A 20643-nucleotide genomic window follows, 5' to 3' on the forward strand; every position below is an offset into this window, starting at 1 on the left:
TTGCTTATAAATGTTATCTTAAGCCATGACCCTATGTTAAGTTATAAATGTAATTCTAACCATCATGTTTTTTTTTTTGCCTTGTTTCCAGTTGTGGGCTGAAGAACGTATGCCTCTTGCAACATCAACCGATCACGGCCATAACCTCCAGACTGTGCAAATGTTAATTAAGAAAAACCAGGTAACATTGATGCAAACTGTCTTAGAATACAAATGCTTTCTAACTGCTATCATTGAACTTTTGGGTTAATTTTAAACTGTATTCTGTTTATTTTTGTGGTTAAGGTGAGAAAATTCCATATCTCTGTTCTGAAAGAATAGATAGGTGACTTCGTAGATTGTATTACATGTACTTGTCAATTAGTGCCATCTAAGTAAATTAACTAAATACTAATACTTTTGATATGTTGATGAATTCACTGCTGCATTTGCTTACATAGTGACTGGTTAAACCTCAAATAATCTTTTAGTTATTGTGGATGTGAATCAAACTATTTTTCTATAAGATGTACAGTAATATAAAGGAGACTCAATATATGTAGCACTTCATTATCATTAATTGGAACAATTATTCACTGCTTTATTAATGCTAATTCAGTTTTATCTGCTAAATTACAATGGTATCATCAGCCTGCAATAATGTTAGTTCAAAGTTGCCAAATGTAGCATTTAATATGTTCCACTTACTTCAGGCGGAAAACTGTTGGCAGAAATGTACATGTCTGTATTTTACTGAACTAAATATTAAAACAAATGTAAGCCTTGTCAAATTGAACTGAAAAGAATAAAAGGTTTATTGAGGAAGTTTTCCCTTCTCTTTGGGCTTTGTAAGATGGAAATCCAGTTATTCTTCCAGATGATACCCAGTTCTTCTTCAGTCAACGAGATAGAGTCAGAAGTGAGATCAGTCATATGAATAATTATCCACATCTTGCACTAAAAAAAGAATGGAAATGATAGGGTTGATGGATTTGAGACCAATTAAGAGAAAATTATTACAGAACAACCTCTCTGGCCCTGGTAACTTGTATTTATTTATTTATTTATTTTATTGAGGCGCCGGGCAGAATAGGCCCTCTGGCCCTTTAAGCCAAGCTGCCCAGCCATCCCTGATTTAATCCTAGCCTCATCACGGGGCAACTTACAGTGGGAAGAAACTGGAGCACTGGAGGAATCCCACGCGGTCACGGGGAGAAAGTACAAACTCCTTATGGGCAGCGGCAGCTTTGAACCCGAGTAACTAGCACTGTAAAATGTTGTGTTAACCACTATGCTACCATGCCACCCATATATCCATGTTGTGTTTTACTTTCTGGTTTGAGACCCTTGGGAATCTGTAAGAATTCCACAGTCAAGTTAAAGATCACTCACAATTGCTTCAGAATTCCTGTCATTGAGAGGAAAATCTGGACATGATTTGTTTTTTTTTGTTGTATTTGCTTTCTCTTGTATTTATATTCTACTGAGTTAATTTAGTATAAAATGCTTCACCTAATATGGAGATTGCATAGTGTTAATGGAGATAGTGCAATTTTATTTAGAGCAGAAAGCAAAATACATTCAATGCTCTTTTAATGCTGTTGAAACCAAAACTTTGTCAGCATTACCTTTGTCATAGCAACGTTTTCATACCAAATAAAGAGCAAGGTATTTTGCTGTCCAATTTCATTATTTTACAGAGCATTTGCAGCAACAGAGGAAGATATTTCGAGATGCATTATAAAATTAATTTACAGTAAAGAAATTAATACAGTACTACATTCTGTCCATCTTGTGGCGTGGGCATATGAAATCCATACAAATGCACCCACTTACAAACAGTTGTAATTATGTTTTTTGTTGAAATAACAGTTACTTGTCTTTTTTCTAGACTCTTCAAAAAGAAATTCAAGGCCACAAACCTCGGATTGATGATATATTTGAGAGAAGCCAAAGTACGGTAACTGCTGACACCCCAAGTGCGGAAGCTATTCAGCAGAGATTATCAGATCTACGGGAGCTATGGAAGTTATTGTCAGAAGAAACGGAGAAGCGGCACAAACGCCTGGTGGAGTCACACAAAGCCCAGCAGTACTATTTTGATGCTGCAGAGGCTGAAGCCTGGATGAGCGAACAGGAATTGTACATGATGTCGGAAGAGAAAGCGAAGGTTGAATATGACATATATTTTTCATTCAATTGCGCTAATAAAGACAAGAAAATCTGTTAATTGTGGAGCGTGTGAAGCTATTTTAAAAGCATTGTTACCATTTTGAAAATGAGTATCTTCAAAAACAATGGACAAATTAAGCATAATTCATTTAAACTGTCAAGCATTTCCAGATGATTATGCTCCATACTTGTATTTATAGAGATAGGAAGGAGTACTATTTCAAATCATATTTGTCTGCAGTGGCTATTGTCCTATCAGCCAAAGATTTCACAGCATACACATAGAAAAACTCTTGACCTTTCATTTTTCCAGTCTATATATTGTCTCCCATAGCCCCCGATGGTCCTTTGATTTCAGTCTCTGAGGCCAAATGAAAGCATCCTTCAGGAGGGTAAACACACTGAAAGCATCTGGCCCAGATTGGCCATGCACTAAAGACCTCTGCTGATCAACTGGCTGGAGTGTTCACTGAGATCTTTACCCTCTCGCTTCAACAGTCTGAGGTACCCTCCTGCTTTAAGCAGGCTTCAGTTATACCAGTGCTTAAGAAGAACATGATAACCTGCATCAAAGACTGTTATCCAGTAGCACTTGCATCATCAGTGATGAAGTGTTTGAGAGGTTGGTGGTGAAACATATCTACTCCTGCCTGAGAAGCAACTTGGATCCATCTGAATTTGCCTATCAACAGGTGCCATTTCATTGTTAAGGTTAGGACTCTAACTGGACAATTCAAGGACATCAATTTTCTTCATTTGAACCCACTCCATGGTTGCCCTGGCAGTGTGCTTTGGGTTTTTCCTGCTGAAAGGCGACTTTCCATTGTAGTTTTCTGGCAGAGGCTAGGCCACGCAGTCGGTCTGAAAACCCACCACTTGTGAAGAACTGTAGTTTGAACTGGAGATCACGCACTCCGACAGAACCACAATCACCTTCTTAAAAAGAAAGAAAAAACGTAAGAGCGGAGAAATAAACTGTTACGTGAATGAACTGGAAGAAGTTGTCCAGGTCTGCAGAATCTTCTGGTGCCAATGAGACAGTAAAATGTGGAAATAGTTGTGGGAGCTGAATACTTTTTCAATGCAGTGTAAATACAATTACAAAGAAAGCACAGCAGCGCCTCCACTTCCTTAGGAGTTAGCAAAGATTCGGTATGACATCTATAACTTGACTAACTTCTGTAGCAGTGTAGTGGAGAGTGTATTGACTGGCTCCATCACTGGTAAAGCCCTCCCTAACATTGAATACATCTACATGAAATGCTATTGCAGGAAAGCAGCACCCATTATCAGGGACCTCCGCCACCCAGGTCATGTTCTGTACTTGCTGCTGCCATCAGGAAGAACGTAAAGGAGCCTCAGGATTCGTACCACCAGGTCCAGGAAAAATTATTACCCCTTAACCATCTGGCTCCTGAACCAGAGCGGAAATCTTCACTCTACTTCACTTGCCTCATCACTGAACTGCTCCCGCAGCCTATCTTTCAAGGACTCTTCATCACATGTTCTTGTTACTACTTGTTGTTATTATTATTACTACTACTATCTGTGTTTGCACAGTTTGTTGTTTTTTTTTGCATGCTGGTTGTCCACCCTTTTGTGGTATTGCATTGATTCTGTTATGGTTATTGGACTTACTGCGAATGCCCACAAGAAAATGTTTCTCAGAATTGTAAATGGCAACATGTATCTACTTCGATAATAAATTTACTTTGAACTTTCAATACCTTTAGAGGTGCTAATCATACTAAAAAAGCTTGTAGACCCTGCAGTGGATAGTGAGGTCAGCTGAGAAGATCATCGGGGTCTCTCTTCACGCCATCACAGACATTTACACCACATGCTGCATCTGCAAAGCAAACAGCGTTATGAAGGATTCCACGCAACCTTCATATAAAGTCTTCTCCCTCCTGCCATCTGGAAAAAGGCACCAAAGCATTCGGGCTCTCACGACCAGACTATGTAACAGTTTCTTCCCCCAAGCCATCAGACTCCTTAATATCCAGAGCCTGGCTTGACACCGACCTACTATACCCTCTAATGTGCCTACTGTCTTGTTTATTATTTATTGTAGTGCCTGCACTGTTTTGTGCACTTTTTGTGGTCTGTAGTCTAGTGTAGTTATTGTATTGTTTCATGTAGCACCATGGTCCTGGAAAACATTGTCTCATTTTTACTATCTTCTGTACCAGCAGTTATGGTTAAAATGACAATAAAAAGTGACTTGACTTGATTTTAAGTAATTTTCTCTACGTTTAATATTTGACAGTCATTATAACACGATTTTGAAGAAAAATTGGAAAAATTATCGCAGGAAATCTCACAAAAGACTAAAACTTTTATGAATGTGCCATTTTGCAGGATGAGCCGAGTGCAGTGATGATGTTGAAGAAACATCAGATTTTGGAGCTAGCGGTGGAAGATTATGCTGAGACTGTTCATCAGCTCTCAAAGACGAGCAGAACTCTGGTGGCAGATGGACACCCAGAGAGGTGAGTTTGATAGTTAATATTACCATGTTCCAAAATGCTGGTATGCAAAGAATTGAAAAATTAATGTCAACATGGATTGGAGATAAATGATTCCCTTTAACTCCATGCATGATCAATTGTTGCTCATCTTGTCAGTTTGCCAATTCTGCAATATTTACACATTTCTTATTTTCTTCATTTTTCTCTACCACTATGCAGTTGCCATCTAAATGTGTGAAGTTTTTGGGACTGCAGTTTTTCATGATGTAGTTTTGTGGAACAACTCTGTTTTTCTATGCATCCAGGATACCACCTCCACAGAGGAATTTCTCTCTGCTTTGTTTGGCCCATGGAACAAAAGATTTAGGAGGACCTTTCATGAGCATCCGTTTGTTTTATTTAAGAATGATTTGGGGATGGTGCCACTGACATGCTATAGTTTGATTTGTGATGTTTTTATTACAAGTTGTATGTTATATTTTTGCTGGTAGGTTCCATGATCAAAATTTTCTTCTTTGGTAGTAGGTCATGGAATAAATAGTCATAGTCATACTTTATTGATCCTGGGGGAAATGAGTTTTCGTTACGGTTGCACCATAAATAATAAATAGTAATAGAATCATAAATAGTTAAATAGTAATATGTAAATTATGCCAGTAAGTTATGAAATCAGTCCAGGACTAGCCTATTGGCTCAGGGTGTCTGACCCTCCAAGGGAGGAGTTGTAAAGTTTGATGGCCACAGGCAGGAATGACTTCCTATGACGCTCTGTGCTGCATCTCGGTGGAATGAATCTCTGGCTGAATGTACTCCTGTGCCCACCCAGTACATTATGTAGTGGATGGGAGACATTGACCAAGATGGCATGCAACTTGGACAGCATCCTCTTTTCAAACACCACCATGAGAGAGTCCAGTTCCATCCCTACAACATCACTGGCCTTACGAATGAGTTTGTTGATTCTGTTGGTGTCTGCTACCCTCAGCCTGCTGCCCCAGCACACAACAGCAAGCATGATAGCACTGGCCACCACAGACTCGTAGAACATCCTCAGCATCATCCGGCAGATGTTAAAGGACCTCAGTCTCCTCAGGAAATAGAGATGGCTCTGTTCCTTCTTGTAGACAGCCTCAGTGTTCTTTGACCAGTCCAGCTTATTGTCAATTCGTATCCCCAGGTATTTGTAATCCTCCACCATGTCCACACTGACCCCCTGGTTGGAAACGGGTCACTGGTACCTTAGCTCTCCTCAGGTCTACCACCAGCTCCTTAGTCTTTTTCACATTAAGTTGCAGATAATTCTGCTCACACTATGTGACAAAGTTTCCTACCGTAGCCCTGTACTCAACCCCATCTCCCTTGCTGATGCATCCAACTATGGCAGAGTCATCCGAAAACTCCTGAAGATGACAAGACTCTGTGCAGTAGTTGAAGTCCGCTGTGTAAATGGTGAAGAGAAAGGGAGACAAGACAGTCCCCTGTGGAGCCCCAGTGCTGCTGATCACTCTGTCGGACACACAATGTTGCAAGCACACGTACTGTGGTCTGCCAGTCAGGTAATCAAGAATCCATGACACCAGGGAAGCATCCACCTGTCTGTCTGCAGCCACCGGTCTGTAGTCATTGAGGCCGCTGGGGCGCGGCGTCTTCCACAATACAGGAACCCTCCAGAGGCTCAGGTTGAATACATGGCGAAGTACTTCACATAGCTGAGAGGCACAGGCTTTGAGCACCCTGGTACTGACACCATCCGGTCCTGCAGCCTTGCTTGGGTTGAGACGTTTCAGCTGTCTTCTCACTTGTTCAGCTGTGAAGCCCACCACGGTGGTTTCGTGTGGGGAAAGGGTATAGTCATGAGAGTAGGGTGGGGGACTGTGAGGAGGGGTAGGAGGGGAGAGTGGAATATGTGTTGGTTGGGGGCCGACAACAGATGGCTTGTGGGGGATGGGCAGGGGCCACAATGTCAAATCTGGTAAAGAACAGGTTAAGTTCGTTCGCCCTGTCCACACTGCCTTCAGCTCCTCTGTTGCTAGTTTGCCGGAACCCAGTGATGGTCCTCATCCCCCTCCAGACCTCTCTGGATATGGAGAAAATAATATGGATAGACAGTCACTCAAGAGCTTCTTATGGATAGCATAATACACACTTCGAAAACTAAAACTATTCAGAACAATTGAGTGGAAGCAGCAATTTTCAAGACCCACCTCTGGAATTCAGATTAAAGCTAGACAAAGCAGAAGACTTATCTCATTCTCTCCTCTAGTCGTTAGAAAGGGCACAGTGAGAATTTTGCTCTCTATCAGCAATTTTTTTTTTAAGCTGACCTTTCAATTGTAATGCTTGTGCTGCAAACTTAATCTATTTGCTTCGGTTTTGATGGGTATCCGTTGAATTTAGTTGGCATGATCAAAATTCACTTCCGTAAGTGTTTCTATAAGTGTCTTCTGGAAGAAAGGATAGGATATTTGATCTAAGAATGGGCAATGTAATTCATACCCAAAATATGATTGGTGGTAGGGAATTGAGGGGAGTGTGGTCACTTATTCAGGAATAATTCCCCAAAGCATTCTGCAAGTATTGATCCATGTTAGCAGAGTGATTTTCTGCAAGTAGGTTTTTCATGGCACTTGTATTGACATATACTTGTGTATATGACAAAGTATCTTAAGGCACTGATGGTGAGCTATGTCTATGATAGGAACTGGGATTTTTTTTGGTAAATTCTGTTTAGAAGAAGCCTTAACTATTACCTGGAGCTGTACTGTTTTTCCTGAGTCCTATCTGTTGCCAATACTGGTGTTGGGGTCACTTCTTAAGCTTTGAGGAAGATGTAATCTTATTTTTTTCCCTGCTAGGAAGATGTTAGGAGCATACTTAAGGTTTGTTTTCAATATTGCAGTTTTATCAAGAAGGACCCAAAAATTAAGTCTTAAGTTTTTAACCTCTAAGTTTTCTTTATTTAGCCAAGTCATTGCATGTGGAGCATGAACACAGGCTGGAAATACCTTGTTTAATTTAACTCTTTATATTTGTACAGTCCTTTGTCTTTTTTACTGAATAGTGTTTTATTACTTGTAAGAGAACTTGCTTTGCATTCCTGTACTAATAGACTAGACCAGGTAGGTGCACGGAGATGTATCATCGATTTTTGGATATATGAAACACATGTAACCATTACAGTGAAAAGAATAAGGCACCAATACCACTGATTTCTATATGATGATAACCAGCTCTGGGTATGATTTCCTCTCTGAGCAGGTGTGTCAAGGAATTTAGTATCCTGAAATATTTTTAACATTACATGATTGGAAAATTTTTTACACTATCCTTTTCTCCTCCAAGGAAAAGTGCAGACTGGAATTTTACAGTTTGCAGCACAACAAAGGATTGGATCCCAAAAGCTCTGTAGATTTGACAGTTCCTATAATCTCTAATGATTTTTTTAATCTGCCGTTGACGATAAAGGATTTGTGTTATTGGTTATACTGATCATCAATTCAAATATAAGAATTCCTTGTGAAATGAAATGAGATTATAATTCATACTTGCTTTGTACAGAATGAGTAAAAGTGTATGTCTTAAGTCTTTATGTCCAACTGCATTTTCCCCATTATGATTTTGTTTTGCAGAGGGAGTGTTTTGTGTTTTTTTTAATTTAATTTTAATTGGCCTCCATGTCCAAATCTTTCAAGCAAGCCTTGGACTCCTTTAACCATCTTGCTTAATCTTGTCTTGCATATCACTGGAGCATGGTCACTCTCACAGTCTGCTACTGGATATGCCTTGTTGCATGGCATTCCTGAAATGCTTGCTGATTGTGATGCAGTCTATTTGATTGTTGTAACTATTTTCTGGGCTTCAGCAAGTCCACATTCTTCTTGTATGCTACTGGAACTTTGTGTTTCTTATTGTTTGTTCATTTGCATGACACCAGTCAATGAATCTGTCACCTCTGTTGTTCCTGGTTCCCTATCCAAACATGCCAACAATATCACCATCTTGTTGTTGACTAACTTTAGCACTCATATCCCCTATCACCATCGCAGTATCTTGTGATTTACAGTGGTCCTTTCTTTCTTGCAAGATATCATAAAAACTTCCTATATTTTCTTCACTACTATCAGCTGTTGGAGCATATACTACTGTTATTGAAATGTTCATAGTTTGTCCTCGGAGTTTCACCAGCAGTTCTCTGTCTGATATCCCATCAGGCTTTTGCTTTGTTCGCCATCAGGTATTATTCCCACATCTCGGTCATGGCCATCATCACCTGAATAGATCATCAGAATTGCAACATCCAGACTCTTTCCACCTTGTCTCACACAGTCCCATGATGTTGACTTTCTGATGTTCCACTTCTTGCTTCACATTCTCCAGCTTCCAGCTTGACAGAGTTCTCCCATTCCATGTTGCTATTTTGATGGTGTATTTGTTGCAGACAGTAGACTAATGACAGTCAAGTCTGTCGTACATGAGTGCCTCCACCGAGTGAGGGATTGTTGCCTGTGGGGAAGACCCCCTTCACGCTGTTGTTCCTTTTCTTTATCCATGACTGTGATTGTTCTTGAAACACTTTTCTGACAGGAGAGGTTTGCCATTGCCTTCTTCTGGACAGTGTCTTTACAAGACTGGTGATTCCAGCCATTATCAATACTCTTCAGAGATTGTTTGCCTGACATCAGTGGTTGCATAACCAGGGCTTGTGATGTGCACCGTCTACTCTTGTGATCATCCACCACTTGTTCCCATGGCTTCTCATGACCTTGATCCGGGGTGGGGGTGTGGGGAAGGGCTGGCTAAGTAGGAGCTACTCCTTGCCCAAGAGTGAACTGCAGGCTGGCGGAGGGAAGGAGTGACTTACACCTCCTTTAGTAGACACATATCTCCTCGTCGCCGCCACCCACGACATTGATGGGAAAGGTATCAGAATCATCAGAAACTTGTATTGGGAACAAAGAGCAGGGATGAGAGTTGAAAATGAGTTAAGTGAGGAGTCAGACAGTGTTGCATTCTCTTGCCTTTCAGCCTTTATAGCGAGAAGATTCTAAGAGAAATTAGCAGTATTCTAGGCATCGTAAATGGTAGATACAACTTGAACAGCCTATAATCTGCAGACGTCACGGTGCTGATAGCTGTTTGTAAAGAGAAGTTCCCAGAAGTACTAGATACAGTGGCCGAAGAATGTGCAAAGGGAGGACTGACAATCGGCTGCAAGAAGCCGAAATGTACGGTTGTCATAAAGAAGAAAGAAATACAGAAGTGCAATGAAAGTGGGCAACGAAACAAATAAGCAAACATGGAAGTTTAATTACTTCGAGCATGATGACATCTGATGGTAGGGCTAATGTTGAAATTAGAAAAAGAATTGGGATTGCTAAATGCACGTTTAGGCGTTTGAGCAAGATATTTAAAGAATAACATAATTTCTATGGGTACAAAACTCAGTGTTTGGTGCTACATTCATTCCACACTAACATATGGAAGCAAATGTTGGATAATGTCAAAGTAAAATGAGGGAAGACTCAAAGTTGCAGAAATTCGATTTTTGAAAAGGATGATTCGTGGAAGGACAGAGTAACAAATGAAGTGTTGCAAAAAGCTGGAATAAGAGGAGAGCTGATGTCATCAATCAGGAAATGGCTGCTCATATTTCTAGGACATGTACTGAGAAAAGAGAAGCTTGAACATCTTGCAGTGATGGGGAAAACTGATGGAAGAAAATGTGGTTGACAGTTGAGTTACATCAAGGGATGGACTGGCAAAAGTTTTGTAGAGCTTATTAGAACTTTTCAGATTAAGGACAGATTGAAGGCCATGATCATACAATGTGGTACATGATTATGATGAATTGCCCTCTTCATCATTGGATTCACATGCTTTATGCTTTGTATTACGTGTGTATTTATGTTGCATTCTGAACATTTGTGGATATGTTGTCCTTGCAGATTTTAATTTGCCAGATGCATAGAATTTGCATATGGAATTATAAAGTAATGATCTGTAAGAATTTCTGTCTATTATGACCCTTGAATCCCTGGTACGTCACCAGCAGAGAATGTTTCATGCCAAGTGACAATTACCTCAAAATTAATTTATTCTTCTTTAACTAAATTGTAGGTTTAATAGCATTTTCTAATTTCTTTTGAGTCTGATGGTAGAAATCCACATGAGTTTGGTCTAACATTCATTTGTTGATCTGAAGATTAATCTGCATTATTGTAACATACCCAACTGAGGATAAAGATAGAAAATGTGATCTTGTTGACTGACTAGATAATGTGAAATCCAGTAAAGAAGAAGAACAGGATATAAATATAGTGATATTACATTGTTTTGTGATATTGAGATTAATTACAACTGGACCATACAAAAGCAGGGAAGTACCAAATAGAAGTTGTATTATTGTAAGTGGAGTGATAGATATGAAATCAAATTAAAAGAGGCAGAATGCCTGTAGTTTCCTGTGTTCTTTATTATTTTTGTATAGGAGTGGTTAGCATTTCAATTCCTAATGCCTTAATATTTACTAGATTTTGTTTGCTTTCTTTGTGCGTGTTTTTTAGTGAACGGATCAGCATGCGCCAGTCTCAGGTGGACAAGCTTTATGCTGGGCTGAAAGACTTGGCTGAGGAGAGGAGAGGGAAGCTGGATGAGAGGTACCGCCTTTTCCAGCTCAACAGGGAGGTGGATGACTTGGAGCAGTGGATTGCTGAACGTGAGGTGGTTGCTGGATCACATGAGCTTGGACAGGACTATGAGCATGTTACGGTATTTATTTGTATTTGTATTTAAAATACTAACTGGGAATTTTTCTGTGTTTTTTGTCTTGTACATGTAATTGCATTCATGCATGCAGTGATCTATTCCTATGGAAAGTGTTCAGTACATTAATTTTGTTCAGGCCAATTACTGAGATATATCTGTTCAGAGTTCTCGTACAAGTATTGATATAAGAACAGTTCGTTCCCTACTGACACTCTCCCAGAATGATCTCATTCAAACCATTGCTGATCCTATCCAAACCCCCACCAAATCCACCAGTGTTTCCTGTGCCACATTAGTACTTGCAATGGTAACATCTAGATTTATAAATTATAATGCTGGTTTCTAAATTCCTTCATGACCTAGAACATTCCCAGCTCTGACCTCCTCCTGTCCTTTATGCCTCAGCATTATTTTTGCTTCTTCAATTTCATCTTCTGAGAATCCATATGAATAAGTCATTGCATATATAAATACAATATAATACATGCAACCACGAAGATGTGCATCTTCTGCTAACTGGACCACAAGTTCTGGAATTCCTTCTCTGAATATCTTCTCTCACATCCTTAAGTTGCTTCTTAAAAATGAGCAATTTGCACAAGTTAATGACTAGCTGCATTATTATTTTGTTATGTAGCTCTACCTCAAGTTTTCTTTGAACGTTGCTCCCATGAAATACCTTGGGATGTTCAATAGAAGAATTGGGGAACTTTGAGATTGTGATGTGATGGTGTAATTACAAGGTTGAGTATTGTGTTGCCAAGCTATTCAGCTTGTGCAAATATTCTGTCATGCTTCAGTTCTAAAATTTGCTGTGCAAATAGTGGCATGTGTTGCTAATGAACAATATATAATGCAACAATTAGTATTTCATCATATTTTAATTCATAAAAGCATCATATACTTCACTGCTAATCAAAATATTGTAGAAAACAGTGGACCATATATTCCAAACGTTTAATTATGCATGTCCTAATCCATTCAGTCTCGGGCCAGCTCAACACTGTATGATGTTGGCTTTTCGTATACAGTATCACAGCCAACTAATTGCTGCTGTCTTATAAAAGGTACTGAGTTTTACTCTTCTTTTCAGATGCTACAAGAAAGATTCCGTGAATTTGCGCGTGACACTGGTAATATTGGTCAGGAGCGTGTCGACAGTGTGAATCATATGGCAGATGAGCTGATCAATTCTGGGCATTCTGATGCTGCCACAATTGCTGAATGGAAAGATGGACTCAATGAGGCTTGGGCAGATCTCCTTGAGCTTATTGACACCAGAACACAAATCTTGGCAGCTTCCTACGAACTGCACAAATTTTATCATGATGCTAAGGAAATCCTGGGGAGAATTCAAGACAAGCACAAGAAGCTCCCAGAAGAACTTGGTCGAGATCAGAACACTGTGGAAGCATTGCAGAGAATGCATACCACATTTGAACATGACATTCAGGCTCTTGGTACCCAGGTAGAAAATAGCGAACATCCTTAGGGGGATTAATAAAATGATGGACATAGCTTGGATTTGTAAATGGATTATTCTATAGATTGCATTCCAATTTCAGATTTATTTCTCCATTACTGGATTGTCAAAATTTGCATGCTTTCATAAGTGTTTTTGAAACTATACAATACAGGTACTGCAAGACAGAATGGTGATTCTTATCAGAACCATTAGAACTTTTAAAAGAAAGTCCATCATTGGGATGTGTTTCAGTTACAAGAAGTTAGCTTCTTTTCATTCATTTTTAGTTTGCCTTGTTTTATTTAACATATTTTGATTTCGTATTAAAAATTTTTTTTATCTTGCCCATCAGTCAGATGGTACAGAATATCAGTAACATGATTGTTCAGTAGAATTGCTGCTTTCTGCTAATACTGCATAATTACTGAATAATTGCATAATCAGTATGCCTTTTTATTGAAAAAGGTATTACTCTTCCTCCTATCAGCTTGCATTCCAGTCAAAACATTGAATGGTATTATGTTTCAGAACATATTTAGTTTCACTTTGAGACTGGAACCAAGAAATTGAGCAAGATTGGTAGACTCCAATTCTCCTCAATTTTCCCCCTTTTTTCCATTTGCCCTCTCAAACTTAATGTGAGAAAGCAGCAGGTCTTCACTCAACATCCTGTCTTGACTGGAACTGTTTCAAAGCAAGCAGAAGCCTACAAACTGCACGTTTAGGTATCCTACAAATAATATTTTGATATCTTTTAAGTTCAAGGTTCATTTACAAGAAATAGTAGGTTTTGGAGCTTAGAAATGAGAATTGAAGTTACTTGTGTGGATAAACAATGCATCAGCAGTTCAGTATACAGATGTCCCCCACTTTCCAAACGTCCTCTGTACGACATTGCGCTTTTACGAAAGACCTATGTTAGTACCTGTTTTCTTTAACCGAAAGAGGATTTTCGCTTTTACAAAGCAAGACGCTGGTTTTAAACTTGTGTTTACCCTGAGCAAGACTACCGTGACCATGAAGCCTTGCGTGGGCAAGTGTGTGCACATGTGTGACGTGCAAATACGTGACGTGCACATGCATGTACGTGCCGATTTTTTTCCGACAAATCGATTTTGGCTTAAACTTCCCGATTCTGTTAAAGTGAAACTACACTGTACATACATTATTTCTACTTTATATAGGCTGTGTATTTATCATATTCCTGCTTTTACTATACTTTAGTGTTATTTTAGGTTTTATGTATGATTTGGTAGGTTATTTTTTGGGTCTGGGAACGCTCAAAAAATTTTCCCATATAAATTAATGGTAATTGCTTCTTCGCTTTATGCCATTTCGGCTTACGAACGGTTTCAGAGGAACGCTGTACATTCGGATAGCGGGGGAAACCTGTATTTATTTAAACGATGCAGTGTACAGTAAATGCAGGATGTCATTGTAATCAGTGAAAAAAGTACACAGTTCATGGCATTAATATTTAGTGACTACAGTTTTATAACTAAGAAAAAGATAATGAGGAAAAATGTTTGCAATAAAGGCTGATGGCATTGTGTTAAAGGTACGGCAACTACAGGAGGATGCTGCCCGCCTCCAAGCTGCTTATGCTGGTGACAAGGCTGATGACATTCAGAAACGTGAAACAGAAGTTCTGGAGGCATGGAAAACACTTCTCGATGCGTGTGAAGCTCGGAGGGCGAAGCTTTTTGACACTGGTGACAAGTTCCGCTTCTTTAGCATGGTGCGTGATCTAATGCTTTGGATGGAAGATGTTATTCGGCAAATTGAAACCCAAGAAAAACCAAGGTAAAATTAGTGCACCAAGTCGCGGAAGAGGAAGACAGAGAATTACTAGAAACAATTAACTCATAACTTCTTGTGCGCTGGTGGGTAGGACATTGTTTATCATATCTTAGGGTATTTGTGACAATTTTTGACATTAGAGTCATTGACCTTATGAAGTACAATGTAACTGCAAGTTGCTAATAGCCTGCCTACCTTAACTACTTTCAGGGATGTTTCATCAGTGGAATTGCTAATGAACAACCACCAAGGCATCAAGGCTGAAATTGATGCTCGAAATGACAGTTTCACGACATGCATTGAACTTGGCAAATCTCTCTTGGCAAGAAAACATTATGCATCAGAAGAGGTAGCACTCCTTAATCAATAAAACATTCTCAGCCTTGGTGTGAGGCTTTCTGGTTGCATTTTTAGCTGATGCATGTTGTCAATTTTGTATTTGAATAATTCAGTCTCTGCAACTAGAAACAACAAATGTAGGTAACTGTTCTCTTCAATTATTAGGGCAAGAGAATATTCTATTTGTATTCCAAACATTGTTTCTGAACATATGAGGTTCTGAAAAGAAAACGGAATACTTTATAGTTCAGTGTGTGTGTTTGAAATGCTCTCCAATGATGCAATATAGCAATCTACCAGAAAATCAAAGAAAATTATAGTTTTAATTTAAGAATATTCTTGCAAAGATTTCAGTGTATATTTAATGAAGTCTAAACTTCTCAGTTTGATATCTTCCAAGATTTTTGCTCAATTTCTAAGGAATTCCTTTGATATTAATCTTGATATAAATGAGTGAGAGGTCAACAGTAATAAGTGATTTTTCTATTTCCCTGTTCATGAACAGATTAAGGAAAAATTGTTGCAGCTAACAGATAAGAGGAAAGAGATGATAGACAAGTGGGAAGACAGATGGGAGTGGCTTAGATTAGGTAAGTCCATCATGTGGTGGATACTTTAACAAATAATATTGCCTGTCATGTAATATCCATATATTTTCCCGCTACAAGTTCTAGGAATGTTTTTATTCAGAAATACTGCTCTACTTTACAACTAATTCATGGATGTTTTAATTCTTAATCCATTTTCCTAGTGTATTTCATTGCTGTTAAGTAAAAATTCATTAATTTTATTGCTTTATTACTGCATTTTCTCTTGAATTAGTGGTCTTTTTATCCTTGCTTCATTTAGTTTTGGAAGTACATCAATTTGCCAGAGATGCAGGTGTGGCAGAAGCCTGGCTACTAGGCCAAGAGCCATACTTGTCTAGTCGAGAATTGGGTCAGAGTGTGGATGAGGTGGAGAAACTGATTAAGAGGCATGAGGCATTTGAGAAATCAGCAGCTACATGGGATGAACGATTTTCAGCATTGGAGAGACTGACGACAGTAAGTATAGTATATTGAAACAAAATGTTCTAATAATACTGCATCAAAAATATATTTGAATCTCTTATTTATGCATGTAAAGTGCTGAATCCCAAAAGGAAATGTTTGTTTATTTGCTTATTGATTGATTGAGAAACAGCCCTTCAAGCCGCAGCCCAGCAATCCCTGATTTAACACTATCCTAATTGCGGGACAATTTATAATGACCAATTAACTTATCAACCAGTATGTCTTTGGTCTGTGGGAGAAAACTGGAGCACAGCACCCAGAGGAAACCCACGCAGTCATAGGGAGAACATGCAAACCCCTTGCGCACAGTGGCGGGAATTGAACCTGCGTTGCTGGTACAGTAAAGCATTGTGTTAACCACGACGCAAATGAGGCATTTTTTTTAGAGATAACATGATAACAATGGTATGTAGATTAATGTATTTAATATATACGAAATCAAGTAAGTCAGTCATGAAACGAGTTTTGTTTTATTATTCTGAAAGCAATTGTCATTAAATTCAACACTACCTTGAGGAAGATTTCTGATGTCAGTTAAATTTTAGAAAATTTGTCATTAAATTTTGTTTTATCTGAGTTTTCTTAATTCATCTAGCTTAAATATTCTATATCAGAAGATGTTGAAGGAATAACAGAAAATAGACTTTATAGATAAAACTCTTTTCAGATAGGGAGGTTTTACAAATTGAACCTTTTTTATCTGTACAGCTGGAATTGCTTGAAGTACGTAGAAAGCAGGAAGAAGAAGAGAGGAAGAGACAACCGTCACCACAACCAACTCCACAGGCATCCGATGAATCTGAATCACCACAACAGTGGTAAGTCTTCAAAAAAGATTTTGGTACAAAAACTCTGTAAAATTGATTGAGAATATCAGCTCTTTGGCCAGTTTTTTTAAAAAATAATTTCACATTCTTTTTAGTATTAAAACTTGATTTTTCATTGAAGCTGGAGAAATAAACTATGTTTCAGAGATGATAACATGATGATAATACTACATAGATTAATACATTTAATATTTGTACAAAATCAGACAAGTCAGTCATGAAAATGGTTTTGTTTTATTATTCAGGAAGCATGGAAGTGGGGTCTGCTTGTCAAGGCTCCGTCACATTTTCCTTATAAGAGTGTATTTTAATAAATGTTCTCTGAATGTCACGCCATTTAAGCTCAGATTTATATCCAGGCCGATACTGCATGAAACTTTAGCCTTGATATTGTGGGGAGGGAACAAAGTCGGCCAGTGATGGACTGAAACGTTGTCATACAGCAACCCGACAAGTTGAGGAACAGGTGGCTGCCCTGTGTCATGGATTGCCTGCTGTTAAAGGTCATTGTCAGAGAGAAATGAGAAAGTGATCACATTTAGGTATTGAGGCTTTGCACTGTATAAATACAAACAATTACTGTTGGGGGAGGACTGGTCATTGGGAATATCAATGGTGGGATTAACAGGTGGGGTGAGGTCATGAGGATATAGATTCAGCAGCAAGAGTGAGATCAAAATATTGTCCAGCCATCATAATGCCTTGGCCTTTATTTTATTTCCAACTATTTATGAAACAACCTAAGATTGCTTTTTAGTACATTGAAAATAGTTTATAAAGCATAGCAAATTGAACAAGATACTTTTTTTTTATCTCTTATAAAACTGACTTTTTCAATGAAGTATTAACATTTAATAACAGATAGAAATTTGATACACAGTGAGCTGCTGCTCAGGTTTCCGTGTCTTAGTATGAAGAGGTTGAAAGAAGAATAATCAATTTCGTAGACACACGTCTGTTTTTCTGTAATATTTAATTTGTCACCTTTTTTTCCCCCAGGGACGGGACCAGAGAAGGAGAACACATCTCTCACAATGGTTTACCATCAGACCAGGAGTCTCCACGGGTTAGTTACCGCTCTCAAAACTACCAAACCTACAAAAACTTTCAGAACAGACGAGCCGGTAATGAAAGGGCCCGATCTGGATTATGACATCCAACCCAGTCAGGATGAAAATAAATGTACCTGTTTTACTAACCTGTGCATTCATTCCCATTTAACTGCTACTTTTTCCCACCTGTTTTGTTAATCTAAGTCGTTGTCTTTAATCCAATATTTAGTTGAAGCGTTTTCACCGATATCATATATTTATAATCTTATTTTCTGTTTAATGATCAGCAGTTTACTTTGACAACTTGCAGGAAAAAAAACAGAAACCTAACATATTATATGAAAATGAAAGTTTTCAAGTCAACATGTCCTGTTGTTAGCTTGTCAGAAAATTCATCACTGCTGTTTGCAGATTCTGTGTTACAATTATAAGGATTAAGTTTTAATAATTCATGATTCACTTTTGTTAAAAACGGGCAGCAATCCAAACCTGAACAATAAAGGTGTGGGAAAGGATTTTTTTAAATCTTCAGTATCGTTTGGTTACAATAGTTGTAGAAAGGAATTAGCCATGATTTTTGTTCCAAAGATTAAATAACTGCATTGGGGTGCATCATAAAGTAAATGATTCATGGTCTATGGGTAAACAATATTTTTGTTGTTTAAAAACGCAAACACGAGGAAATCTGCAGATGCTGGAATTTCAAGCAACACACATCAAAGTTGCTGGTGAACGCAGCAGACCTGGCAGCATCTCTAGGAAGAGGTGCAGTCGACGTTTTGGGCCGAGAACCTTCGTCAGGATTCACTGCAGTCAGTCCTGATGAAAGGCCTCGGCTCGAAACGTTGATTGTACCTCTTCCTAGAGATGCTGCCTGGCCTGCTGCGTTCACCAGCAACTTTTATGTGTGTTGCTTTTTTGTTGTTTGTTGTTTTATGATTTATAACTTAGGTTTGGTTAACAAGGCTAGAAAAGTTTATATTCATTATAGCTGAAATATTCATTATAGTTCATTCAAAAATATGAGACTAGTCAAAGATATTGTAGCAATGATCTCATATTATTTCAGTCGTATTCTTAAAGAGGCATGCATACATTGATTTCACTTGTTAAAAAGAAAAAATAAATATACCTAAATGACTTAAATTTTCAAGTTAAATTTGAGGATTGGACTTGCAATCGAAGCTACTATTTTGACTGCACCACTCTTTGAAATCTTAAAAATACTCTAGTTTCAGGGACCTCCTTTTGCTCAGGTGATGTATCTTCCTGACTCAGCTCACTGTTATTCTGCCTTAACCCTCATCCTTGTAATTGATATATGTCTATACATGTGACATTCAATCTTTATATCTGGTATGCCATGGCAACTTTTATATCATCTGTGTGCACTTCCTGTCCAACATGCTTGAATTTTAGTATGTAACCTCTGGTACCACAAATTCTAACAACTCCCTGCATTGCTATTTGTGAGGTTGCCTGAACAGTCTTCTGACTTCACTGTCACCAAATATTCTAACTTTTCTATTGAGCTCTTGGTTGGGGCCTTTAAAATTTAATCCCCTCAAATTACTAAGTATTGTAACACTTCCTTAACTACTCTCACCACTCTTTCAGTTTGATCCTGGGGACACTGCAGTATATATTTGTCTTGACCACTTGGTTTCAACTATTGCTTCTAATTTAGGCAGCCAAAGTGTCTTGTATATCAAGTGTCCTATTAGTGCGAGTCTGTGCTAAAACAGAAGTTTGTTCAGTGTTCAATCAAAAAGCTTGTCAACATGCAATTCAACATGGAGCTAATGGACTTAGCAAATACGTAGATTGTTATTAATTCTCTAAGTATTATTGCTGTTCTTTTAGCTGTTGTGATTGATTCCAACCAGTAAGGTGAGATGAGAATATGCTGAGTGTCATTAGACTTAAGAAATTGTCTACTTTGTTGAATGTAACCAGGTCTGTTATCAGACACTGAGTGTTCTGGTATGGTCTGGGTGACAGATGTACCGTACATCAGAACTTGTCATTTGTTTTCTGAGTTCTTGCAGCTTCCCACTGCTTAATTTCTAACCTATTGAGGCTAAAGTATCCCCCGCCCCCATTTTGGCAATAATCAGTGATAATATGCTGAAATAATTTAGATGGTGATTTCCAGGATTGGAATTGGAATATAGGCATTTGCTACTGACAAATGGTGCAGCCAGCTGTTCATTCTTCTAGTTTGTGGTCTGTGTAAGGATATCACTCTTCTGTGATAGCGGGGACGTTCATTCTTTGTCTCAAATCATGCACCTTGGTGATTCATTGAAAGCTAAAATCACCGATCAAAAAAAGACTATAATTCTGAATAATTCCAATGTTCACTTGTTGCCCAACTATATAAAGTGTTTTCCTAGTCTTGAATGTTTTAGCTTTTAGTATTGGAAGGACAGCAAAATTGAGCAGAAACAGTACTAACCACAATTCTGAAGCACTTCCAAAAGTCTTTCTCTTCACGACAGACTTGATGTTGACTTTCAGTGGCTGTAATCCTTGCTCATGTATTTTGAAAACCAAATAGAATGTGCTTCTAAATAAAAATCTGTTCCTTTTTATGTGAGATATTCTGCATGTGGAGTCTCTGCAGAAAATTAACCAGAATAACAAGGTTCCTTTGCTTTGTGGCATTCACAGTTGGAAGGTCATATTATTTGCTTCTTGTCAATACTTGTTGATGGT

General features: G+C 38.4%; 1 protein-coding gene across 2 annotated transcripts in view; it reads left to right on the plus strand.

Moving 5' to 3' along the window:
* The window catches only part of sptbn1 (spectrin, beta, non-erythrocytic 1), a 299332-nt gene that overhangs the window by 260402 nt on the left and 18287 nt on the right, over positions 1-20643 (plus strand). For both annotated transcript variants that reach the window (XM_072265205.1, XM_072265206.1), the window contains 11 exons: positions 92-181; positions 1871-2149; positions 4513-4643; positions 11186-11390; positions 12481-12855; positions 14411-14655; positions 14863-15001; positions 15497-15581; positions 15841-16037; positions 16755-16864; positions 17873-17939. In XM_072265205.1, coding sequence (XP_072121306.1) covers positions 92-181; positions 1871-2149; positions 4513-4643; positions 11186-11390; positions 12481-12855; positions 14411-14655; positions 14863-15001; positions 15497-15581; positions 15841-16037; positions 16755-16864; positions 17873-17939 — 1923 coding nt within the window. The remainder of the gene's footprint in view (positions 1-91; positions 182-1870; positions 2150-4512; positions 4644-11185; positions 11391-12480; positions 12856-14410; positions 14656-14862; positions 15002-15496; positions 15582-15840; positions 16038-16754; positions 16865-17872; positions 17940-20643) is intronic.

The sequence above is a fragment of the Mobula birostris genome, chromosome 8 (genome assembly GCF_030028105.1).
Source record: "Mobula birostris isolate sMobBir1 chromosome 8, sMobBir1.hap1, whole genome shotgun sequence".
Lineage (NCBI taxonomy): Eukaryota > Metazoa > Chordata > Chondrichthyes > Myliobatiformes > Myliobatidae > Mobula > Mobula birostris.